Source organism: Octopus sinensis, linkage group LG21, assembly GCF_006345805.1.
Source record: "Octopus sinensis linkage group LG21, ASM634580v1, whole genome shotgun sequence".
Lineage (NCBI taxonomy): Eukaryota > Metazoa > Mollusca > Cephalopoda > Octopoda > Octopodidae > Octopus > Octopus sinensis.
This window is the reverse complement of record NC_043017.1, coordinates 16,089,760-16,101,947: the sequence shown is the minus strand read 5'-3', so window position 1 is coordinate 16,101,947 and position 12,188 is coordinate 16,089,760. Positions and strand designations below refer to the sequence as shown.

The 12,188-nt window shown below is 42.5% G+C and overlaps 1 protein-coding gene across 2 annotated transcripts in view; it reads left to right on the top strand.

The window, feature by feature from the left end:
* The window catches only part of LOC115223012 (ankyrin-1), a 13,112-nt gene extending 1,152 nt beyond the window's left edge, over window positions 1-11,960 (top strand). The window contains exons 2-7 of one of the 2 annotated variants that reach the window (XR_005003350.1): window positions 5,695-5,896; window positions 7,041-7,208; window positions 7,788-7,904; window positions 8,291-8,398; window positions 10,273-10,835; window positions 11,099-11,960. Coding sequence is in view for 1 of the 2 variants with exons in the window: in XM_029793438.2 (XP_029649298.1) it covers window positions 5,695-5,896; window positions 7,041-7,208; window positions 7,788-7,904; window positions 8,291-8,398; window positions 10,273-10,727 (1,050 nt within the window). In the remaining variant the exon portion in view is untranslated. Of the gene's footprint in view, window positions 1-5,694; window positions 5,897-7,040; window positions 7,209-7,787; window positions 7,905-8,290; window positions 8,399-10,272 lie in introns of both variants that reach the window. The other variant, XM_029793438.2, reaches the window with a different exon arrangement.
* Window positions 11,961-12,188: the final 228 nt, after the last annotated feature.

Sequence of the window (12,188 nt, the reverse complement as noted above, 5' to 3'; positions counted from 1 at the left end):
CCTCGAGAATTACACACACACATCATCATCATCACCATCATCATCATTTAACGTCCGTTGTCCATGCTGGCATGGGTTGGACGGTTTGATGAGGGTTGGCAAGCCTAGGGGCTGCACCAGATTCCAGTTTGATTTGGCATAGCTTCTATAACTGGATGCCCTTCCTAATGCCAACTACTCCAAGAGTGTAATGGGTGCCGGTTCCACAACACCAGCATTGGCCACATTGCCTCCGTCTGGCCCAACACACAAAACGTACTTTTTACAAGCTGCCAGCGCAAGTGCTTGCTACGTGACACCGACAACAGCCACAACTATGATTTCACTTGACTTAACTGGTCTTTGCAAGCATGGAAAATCGCCAAATGTCATGGTAGCTAGTCGTTTCCCCTGTGAGGGTCAGCATTCGAAGCCCATGTGCAATATAGAGATAGATATGGAGAGAGAGAGAAAGGGACATAAACTGAGACAAATAAATAGATATGTATGTGGATATATATATACATATATGTATATACATATATATATAATATATATATATATAATATATATATATATATATCTGGCTCCTGTGCAGGTGGCACGTAAAAAGCACCCACTACACTCGCGGAGTGGTTGGCGTTAGGAAGGGCATCCAGCTGTAGAAACATTGCCAGATCAGACTGGGCCTGATGCAGCCTTCTGGCTTCACAGACCCCGGTCGAACCGTCCAACCCATGCTAGCATGGAAAGCGGACGCTAAATGATGATGACATCAAGTACAGGACATCACCAACGAGTAAAAATTATGTAGAGACCTGAGTGATGAGTACAGGGCCAATTACCAAATAATATACAATAAGAGCAGGATGTCACCAACGAGTGTAAAATATGTAAACACATAATGAGAGACAAGTACGGGACTAAATACCGAAAGAAGTCTGACCCCTCCTCAGTTGTTGACTGCTTAGAACTCCCTATTTTGAGCTACCATCATCCTCATCATCATATGTCCATTTTCCGTGCTGGCCTGGGTTGGTCAGTTTGACTGGGACTGACATGGCTGGAGAGCTGCACCAGGCTCCAGTAACCTGTTTTGGCTTGGATTCTATGGCTGGGATGACCTTCCTAATGCCAGCCATTTTACAGAGTGTCTGCTGGGTGCTTAATACGTGGCACCAGCGTGGGTGCCTTTTATGTGTCACCAGCACTGGCAACGGACCACAGTTCACTTAGCCTGATGTGTCTCCTCAAGCACAACAAACCACCAGAAGCCTCCCTCCCTTGTCATCTCCATGACGACCAACAACTGAACATCATATTTCACTGCCTCGTCCCACATCTTCCTAGATCTACCTCTTCCACAGGTTCCCTCCACAATCACAGACCAACACTTCTTTCTGCAGTTGTCCTCGTCCATACACATCATACGACCATACCAGTGCAGTCTTCTCTCTTGCACACCACATATGATGCCACTTACACCCAATATTTCTCCTAAAACACTTATGCTCTGTTGCACATGCACACTGACGTTGCACATGGAGCAGCTCATCCTCGCTTCATTTCTTTCAGGCTTTCACATGTCCTCTGCAGTCACAGCCTAAGTCTCCCTACCATGTAGCATGGCTGTTCATACACAATGGGAACAACCTGAATCGATTTTGGATTCTCTTGAGAGGCATTGGCACCACTCTGACCAATATTCTTTTACTTGTCTCAGTTGCTTGACTGCGACCATGCTGGAGCCCCACCTTGAAGGATTTTGGTCAAACAAAACAACCGTTGCACTTATTCTTTAAGCTTGGTACTTATTCTATCAGTCTGTTTTGCTGAACCACTAAGTTATGGAGATGTAATCACACTAACACCATTTGTCCAGCAGTGGTGGGGTGACAAACACAGACACAAAGACACACACTCACATATATATACAAATACATACATATATATATATATACAATGGGCTTCTTTCAGTTTCCGTCTACCAAATCCACCTGCAAGGCTTTGGTCGCTGTGAGGCTATAGCAGAAGACATTTACCCAAGGTGCCACACAGTGGGACTGAACCCAGAACCATGTGGTTGGGAAGCAGGCTTCTTACCACACAGCCACGCCTGTTATTACACAATGTTTGGTTTGGGGGTGGAGTGTGGGGTAATTGGTTCTCAAAGTACATAAAAAGCTATAAGCAACAGTGTAACTATTGGGTCGCAAAACCTTTTTGAATAAAAAATCTCAAAAGCTATTTTACTTACAGGAAATATGGGTTCAAAGCCCATGGATGGCCTTTGACTTAAAGTTCCCCCTTCGGTCATGAATGACCATGGGATTGCACCTAGAAAGCTCCCCTCCGAGGCTCAAATCCAGGCGAGGTTATTTATGGAAGACCATCAGTTGCCCATACATGCCATCCTCCCCTCTCCACGCCACTGATGTTGTCCAAGGGAAAGGCAAAGGGCACCAATGATGCCACAACTCATTTCTACAGCTGAGTGAACTGGAGCAACATGAAATGAAGTGTCTTGCTCAAGCACACAACATACAGCTCAGTCCAGCATTTTGAACTCACAACCTCATGATTGTAAGCCTGACGTTCTAACCACTGAGCCATTTTAGCATCCACTTTTCCATGCTTGCAGGATTTTCTAAAGTCAGTGTCTTCTTATGGCCAGAACATGTTCTCACAGAAGATTGGAAAATGAATGACACTGCTTGTAAGACAGTGACACTCATTTACAGCTGTTTCACAATGTTGTGCCAGGAAGACACAAACATACACTCACACATACACACATGTATGTATGTGTGTATATGTATGTATGTCATGTGATCACATGACCAACCAGCCTATCAGATGTTGTTACACATTGCTGATCACAATGCGCTTTGCATCTTTTTAGCCTTCAAATGATGTCACCCTGCTGACTGGGTGAGTAGGCCAACATCCCCCCCCCCTGACTGAAAGGGGGACTGAAGCAATGAGAAATGAAGTGTTTTGCTCAAGAACACAACATGTCGGCCAGATTGAGAATCGAACCCACAGTCTAGTGATTGTGAGAGCAACAGCCTAACCACTAGACCACACACACTCTCACACACACACATACATACATACATACATACATACATACATACATACATACATACATACATACATACATACATACATACACACACACATACATACATGCCATTTTCCTGGTGAGACAGTTACGAGAAAAGTATTTGGTCAAAAATAAACCATTGTACTTAACCTCTGTTGACCCAGAGAAAGCTTTCAACAGGGTCCCCTGCTCTCTTACCGGGTGGTCTTTAAGGAAGCTGGGAGTAGAGGAGTGGTTTGTTAGAGCCATACAAGCCATGTACAGTGATGCTGTCAGTAAAGTGAGAGTCAACCTTGAATACAGTGGTGAATTTAGTGTACAAGTTGGAATTAACCAGGGATCAGTTCTTAGTCTATTCTTGTTCTTCGTAATTCTCCAGGCCATAACAGAGGAATTCAAAACTGGATGCCCATGAGAAATGCTATATCCTGAGGATCTTGCTCTTATTGCAGAATCTGAAGTAGAATTGGAGAAGTTCCAGATTTTGAAGCAAAACCTGGAATCAGATGGCCTTAAAGTTGTTACATCTCAAGCCACGCCTGGCTCATAAGGGCCGGTTTCCCAGTTTCCTTGGCATATAGGTTCCCCACCTGGATGGGATGCCGGTCCATCGCAGGTGAGCTGCAAGATGCAGGAGGAAAGAATGAGAGAAAGTTGTGGCGAAAGAGTCAGCAGAAGTTCGCCATTACCTTCTACCAGCTTAGGTGTTTTGCTCATAAACACACACATTGCCCGGTCTGAGATTTGAACCTGTGACCCCTCAACTGCTAGTCCGCTGCTCTAACCACTAGGCCATGTGCCTCCACCTCTTAAAGTTAACTTGGCAAAGACTAAAACTGTTGTTAACAATAAAGTGGATAAGACTATTTCTGTCAGGTAAATGGCCCCGCTCAGTATGTAGGAGAGGAGTGGGATGTAATTCCATTTGTGTACGAGGTATGGAGGCATAGTAGATGCAGTAGAATCATAGGTAGGTTAAGAGATAAGATTACTTTCATGTGTGGCAGATGCACAGGAACAATAAGCATTAAGAGCATGAGGGTATTTAGACTCCCAAATGCCCAGCAGGCTCTCTTGAGGTAGCAGATAGTTTCTGCTATTTAGGTCATCAAATTAGTAATGGTGGTAGATGCTTTAAAAGTATTGTTTCTAGAATAAGACTTGGATGGAGAAGTTCGAAGAGCTACTACCTGTGTTGGCAACAAAAAGACTCTCTCTCAGAGAGAAAGGTAAATTGTATGATGGTTATGTGAGAACTGCTATCTTGCATGGTAGTGAAACAGGGGCTTTGATTACGGAGGACATGCGTAGGCTGGAGAGGAAGGAAGGAAGGTAGTAAGCTACATTGGATTTTGTATGACTGACGAAGCACAGCTGTGCTGAGAGAAAAGTTGGGTGTAAGAGGGATTAAATGTGGCATGGAGGAGAGGAGAATGCATTGGTTTGGACACGTGAGGCGTATGAGTGAAGACAGCTGGATACAGAAAGTGGATGGTACCTTTGAAAGAGGGAGACCCAGAAAGACATGGGATGAACTGGTGAAGACTGATCTTAGGATATTGGGGCTCACAGAGGAAATTATGATGGACTGAAATGTTTGGTGATGTGAGGTTCTAGAGAAGACCCACCCACGTCAGCAAAACTGAGTGCTAGAAGAGTTGTGTCCCACCCACTTGGAACAACAATTTTTTGACACCAAGAAACCAAACTCCTCCTCTTCTAAACAGCATCTTTCTCTTCCTCACATTTCCCTTTTTATAAACTATGATTGTCTTTCAATCTCCTTTCTTGTCCTCTACCCACATCTCTTCACCTGTCACTGCAACCCCCACTCCCTTCTCGCACCTTCTTGGCAACACCTGACCGCGTATATTATGACCTTCTCTTTCTTATTCTACCATCACATCTATGTTCTAATCCTTGTCATTTGTGAGCATACCCTGGCTCTTCATTTATATTCCATGCTAGCTTGGGATGGATACATGCATATATATATATATATAGATCTGTCTGTCTCTCTATATATTTATCAATCTGTATATATATATATATATATATATATATATATATATATATATATATATATATATTATATATATATATATATTATATATATATGTATATGAGAGAGAGAGAGAGAGAGAGAGAGAGATACATATATATATATATATATATATATATATCATCATCATATATATATATATATATATATATATATATATATATATATATATATATATGTACACCTGGCTTCTTACAGTTTCCATGTACCGAATGCACTCACAAGATTTTGGTCAGCCTGCTATGATGGAAGACTCTTACCCAAGGTGCCACACAATAGGACTGAACTCAAAACCATGTGAATGAGTAATTAATTTCTTAACCACACAGACACATCTGCACCTGTGTGTGTGTGTGTGTGTGTGTGTGTTTTGGTCTTTTATTTCATCAAACTAAGAAATAGCTGGTCTTGCCCCCCACCCCCCACCCCAAGCAGATTGAGATTTAAAACTGAAAATGAAATCCCTGAATGCATTATTTTGGACTGGTTTTCTGTAAAATCTTCCTAAAATCAGTTTTTTTTTGGTTCTGTTTTCTCCTTTTTCCAGGATGCTCTGCTGGAATACGAAACATACGACAAGTCGTTCCCTTTGCAAAATGATCTCGAAGAAGCCGTTTCCCATTTTGATCTTCAGAAAGTCTGCAGAATCCTTGACAAAGGCATCGACTTGGAGAATGCAACGAAACATAGGACATCGATTCTCCATTTGGTTCTGGAATTGGCGGAGAAGGAGGAGGATGTGTGGGACGGTGGGTAGAGCGCTGCTGTGCACTTTCTATTCTAGACATACATGTGCAGTCTCACAAACACATATACATACACTGACAGATTCACAGACTTACACTCACACACACATACACTTGATAGCAGAAACAGCTGTAATATATATGTATGTATGTATGTATGTATGTATGTAAGACACATAGGATGGAAGAGTCACTGAAGAGGTCACAGGTGTGTGACAAAAGATTCCCAGACACAATGGTCATAATATATTGTTATATAAGAAAGAGATGACAGTGGAATAAATGACTATCTTATGAAGTTTATTCCTTTCTCGTCTCTCTTTCTTCTCACTACTGTATACTTAGCCAATACTTCATTCAAAAACATACATATATTGAGCTCTACATCAGGTTTTTAATCTCACAAGGAATAAGTTAAATATATGTATTTGTGTATATCTTATATATATAGATGGAAGATTATGATCCGATAATCTTGTTAGTCTGCAAACATGAAAGTATGTGATATTGAATACTATAGATTATATAAATGAGCTCCTGGAAATAAATCCGTGTGTTTGTGTGTGTGTGTGTGTGTGTGTGTACAGACTTTGTTTATTCTTTGTTTTTGAAGCTAAACAAGATTCCATCTCTAAGACATCAGTGGTACTTCCTAAGCGATACCATCGATGAAGAACACAGCTGTGTGAGTGTCCAGTGAACCCTAACTGTTCCCACTTGTTCTTTACTTTCTGTCGCTCCTCACAAATGAGGCAATTATGGAAGGGCTAGAATTTCATTGTTGCCAAAACACAAGGTCCACCATTTGGGTTTGGTTCCAAGATGTTTTGGTTTTGATTTGTTCTGGAGTTGGACTTTACTGAGTATAGTTTCCAGAGGGTAAACATGCAAGGGAGGAAGGATTGGGTGGAGTGGCTATTGTTGGTCATAGACTCTCAGCTTCCTTAAATGGGGTACCCTAAAGGGGTATCCCAAATAACGTTGGTGGGGAAGTCAGAGGCCTTTGTAATAGGGGTAATATCATGCAGAGAGAGGACACAACAGGTCTGTGGGGTCCAGAAGTTGTTATGTGTTACTCAGGGGCTTTCTCTTCTCTCTCTCTCTCTTCCTCACTCACACTCTCTCACTCTTTCTTTCTCATGTCCAGATGTTCAGCAAATATTTGAAAAACTCTTGGCATTCGGTGCACCAGTTAACAAGCAGGACAGATTTGGCCGGACACCACTTCACCTTGCGGTCAGTTGTGGTCAGTCAGCACAGATAGTGAAGCAACTGATAGAGAAGGGTAGCAAAGTTGATAAACAGGACAATGCCGGTAAGAATTCTTGCTTTGACCAATACAAAACAGAAGGAAAGTCATACTGTTTATGTTTAGCCCTAGGTCAGGCCTCAGCCAAGAAAACTATAATCAAAGATGTTCCAGCTGTGACCATCCTGTCTTTTACTCGGACAAGATGTATCTAGGACTGCATTATTTTTGTGGCCTCCTTTGTCATTGATGTCGTTTGGCCCCAGGTCAGCCTTGATCCAACTGATGTTCCAGCTGTGACCATCCTGACTTTTATTCAGGCTTAATGTATCTTGGATTGCATCGTTAAATGTGTCCTTGTTTTGTTTAGTCCCAGGTCAACCCTGATCCACCTGACCTATAATCAAAGATGTTCCAGCAGTGACCATCACTTATTTCATTCAGTCATGATGTATCTAGGACTACATTTTCTAATTTGTCCTTCTTTGTTGCAGTTTAGCCCCAGGTCAGCCCTGATCAAAGCCGTTCTGGTTGTGACCATCCCATCTGTTATTCAGACAATGTCTCTACAACTCTCTTCCCATACCAACCTTATTTAAATGTCTTGTTGATGTTGTGGCCTTCATTCTGTTATTACTCTTCCAGGTTGTACTGCCCTCATGATTGCCTTCCTGGTGACCCACTACGATATCATCGACATCGTCACTCACCTCTTAGACTCAAACTGCCAGGTAAACCTTCGAGACCAGAACGGCTGCACAGGTAAACCAACCATCAGCATGACCACCTCCACCACCACCACTATCATCATCACTACCATCACCACCACCACTATCATCACCATCATCATTATCCTCATCATCACCACCACCACCACCATCATCATCATCACTATCGTCATCACCATCATTGTCATCATCATCACCTCCACCATCATCATTATCACCACTACCATCACTATTTCATCATCATCACCACATTACCTTACTTACCTTCATCATCATCATCATTTCAGTATTGATGTGTATATTACCTTGAAGACAACTTCCTTGATGACCACCACTAAATACTCTGCTCCTTCTCTCTCTCTCTCTCTCTCTCTCTCTCTCTCTCTCTAATTCCCGTCTGCCCCTCCCCTCTATTTCCAGCCCTCCACTATGTCTGCATGAACAAGAAATATGATACAAAGACAAGATTCCAGATTCTCAACAAATTATTCAGTGCTGGGGCCAGAGTCAATATTCGAGACCACGAAGGTGAATCGGCGCTCTACTGCTTCTTCTTATTCTTATTCTTGTCATCACTGTTGTTGTTGTTGATGGTGGTGTGTCTGTTGTTGTTATTGTTGCCGTTGTTGCTGGTGATGGTGTAGTTGCCGGGGTGGGGGTGGGGGGTGACTCGTTCTTGTTATTATTACTATTGCAGTTGTTGATGTTGATACTGTTCAGCCTCCGGTCACTCTTTATCCATCAGACCTATAATCATCGACATTCCTGTCAGGACCATCCAGTGTTTATCTTTTTTTAAACACAAAACATGGGACCACAATATCAAATGTATTCACATTCAGGTGTGATTTTTAAGAGAAATGTGGCTGCTGTTTCTAGCAGGGCGAGTAACCACATTGTTGACTCATTCTATTGAGTTGATACAATAAGTATCAGTCATAGAATGGAGTTTGGGGGTAGTGGGGAGAGCAATGATTCAGTTGTCTGTAATACCCCATCACCACCACTACCACCCACTGGCCTTGGGGATGGAGCTGGGTGGAGGTCTTCTCGGTTGCAAGAATTCAGCCCTTGTTTGAGAAGAACTTTCTGTTTCCTACATTGTTTCCTACTACAGTAACTGATACCTTTTGGTTGTTTCCTCCCTCCTACTACCAATGGCCCTACCAAATGTCAAGGGTTCAACTGATTAACCTATCAAAAACGTAAATCAAACATTATTCTGTTTAACCCTTTAGCATTTGGGCATGGCTGTGTGGTTAGGGAGCTTGCTTCCTAGCTACAGGGTTTCGGGTTCAGTCCCGCCGTGTGACACTTTGGGCAAGTGTCTTCTGCTAGAGCCCCAGGCTGACCGAAGCTTTGTGATTGAATTTGGTAGGCGGAAGTTACACACTGTGTGTGTAGGTGCTTGTGCTTCTCCAAGAGAGAGAGAGGGTTACCGTGGGGGCTGGTGCTGAGTGGAAGCACCCAGTGCACTCTGTAAAGTGTTTGGCATTAGGAAGGGCATCCAGCCATAGAAATCATGCCAAAACAGACATGGAGCCAGGGTAGCTCTGGTCAAGCCATCCAACCCATGCCAGCATGGAAAACAGACGTTAAACAATGATGATGATGATGTTTTCAATTAATCATGCATTTTCTTGTAGCTTTCAGATTTCGGTGATATGGTTGTTTATTTTTAGATTGGCATTGTAGGGTTGGTGTGAAAGACCGGATCTGTCCTGTTTGAAAATAAAGCACGTAGAATGTTTGGGTTGGATATGACTGGTTAAGGGTTAAGCTATAAGAACTGAGAAACTTTGAGAGAATGTGAAATTATTCTGTTTTGGAACGGTAAAACTGGAAGCAGATAAAGCTGTAGATAACAGCATGTAAATATTAAGTTTAAAAAGCCCTTGAGTAGAAAAGTGAAAGGTTGCTAGAAGGACTTGAACTCACATCTCATGTAATTATGACAGATGTTCTACCACTGGACCAAAGCAATCTTTTGAATTTCTACATCTGTTTTAGAATTTTTATTCTTACCATTGAGAATTGTCTGTTGTTGATGTCTTAGGAATTTATAAACTTTTGAGAGAATGCCAAATTATTTTTTGGAACAGTTAAACTGGAAACAGATAAAGCTATAACTAATAATGTGTAAATTTGGGGTTAAAAATCCCTTTGAATAGGAAAAGTCAAAGGTTGCCTGTGACACATCACAAACATTTAGAAACTCCATTATTCATGAAATTATTCAAGTTTAACAAAGCAGCCATTGAGATTTTCTATCCAAAAAGAATCCATTATCTTACATGCTGTTATTTATAGCTCTGTCTACTTCGAGTTCCTCAGTTAAAAACAAATTATTTATCATTCTGTCCTTTCTGTTTACCGTAATTGGAATCATTTTCCTGTTTCAGGTTACAGCCCTGTCTGCTATGAACTGGACCAAGTGTTAAAGAAATCTCAAGCTTCACATGGAAAGTACACCAAGTGTGACTTGACCATTCTCCGACAACTTCTTCAAGGTGGTGCCATCATTGATTGCAGAGCCTACCAGAAACAGGGTGTTTGGTTGCGGAATATCCTCAAACAAAATCTGAATTTGTTGTATTCTGTGTTGGATGTTGTCACCCCAACTCAGCGCCACTGTAAACTGTTCCAATTCCGGAGGTTTCTTACCTACACATATTCCAAAAATGATCATTTCTGCCCAGACACCGCCAAGAAGCTCATAGAACACATGTACAGACCGATAAACTTAAAACTTATTTGTATGACTTACATCCGAGATATTATAAAGGACCAACTCCACCAGCGAGTACATCTATTGGAGATACCTATAAAACTCCGACATGATATTTTAAATGTATGAAGTAAAATGCTGAAGCCTGGCCCAACCCATCCTAGCTGACCCCTTAAGGGTTCGTGAAAAACTAGATATTAACACCAACCCTACCCCAACAGCCCTTTGAATTCTCCAGTCCAACTCAGCCTAACTGGCTCTCTAAGGGTTCATGGACTATCAGAGAGTAACACCAGCTCTACCCCAACACTCCTTTGAATTCCCTGGCCAGCTCAGCCCATCTGACTCCCTAAGGGTTCATGGACTATCAGAGAGTAACACCAGCTCTACCCCAACACTCCTTTGAATTCCCTGGCCATTTCAGCTCAATTGACTCCCTAATGGTTCAGACTACCAGAGAGTAACACCAGCTCTACCCCAACTGTCCTTTAAATTCCCAGGCCCAACTCAGCCCAACTGACTCCCTAAGGGTTCATGGACTACCAGAGAGTTAACACCAACCCCACCTTAAGGGGCCTTTGAATTCTTGTCTCATCCACCATATATATTTATGTTAATGGTTTCTTAAGTGCTGGATCTTCAACCCCACTCCCAGAGTTTATAAAAATTAGGGTCCTTACTCACCACATGGGTTTATAAAATGCTTCAGGTTAAAACCAACCTTCAAGGGTTTTTAACAATCTCAGTTTCAGCCCCAGTTTCCTGGGGTCACATTTGATTAATTTGTTAGAGATCTCACACCCACCACCACCACCACCACCACTAACCTCACCTCCCACAGCAGACCTTGCCACCACCATCACCACCATTTTCACTATCACTTTCCATTTCTGACTTTATCATCACAAGTGCACCTCTATGTGGTCGACCTGACATGCTAAAAAGAGCAATCAAAGAGCAGGCAGTGGTGGTGGTGGTGGTGGTGGTGGTCATAATAGAAGTGGTACTGATATCCACCACACTAGAGGCTGACCTCTTTTTATACCTGGTCAGCCATCAGTTACAACCCTCTTACAGTGCCAATGAATGGCCGTCACTGGATAACCGATGACCTTTCTGGGTCAGTACACCTTCCCCCTACCCCACACACATACATCATCACACATTATGGATTATACACCCAAGATTATATACCCTGGCATCTACTCGTGAGACAGACCTTCCAAAAGGTCCAGGGGTATGGTTCTTTTGCCTGCTAGAAGTAACAGCTATGTGTCAAATCACTCTTCAACCATCCTGTAAAAAAGGTTTGGACTGTCACAGCTGGAACACACAGTCATAGATCTGCTCATTCGAGACTGACCTAGGGCTAAATAACAACAACACAAACCCCTGGCTCACTGTGACACTGTGTCCACTCTTTTTCCCTTCTACTACTACAGTCTCTGCTCCTCTCATCTATTAAACTGGGTACCATTCGCACGTAAGCCCATTGCTCCCACCTCAAAACTAACTGCCCAATCCTTCCCCTTCACAAATGCTTCCCACTGGAGTGCCCTACATGTTTTCCTCCCAAATCTGAAATGGCAG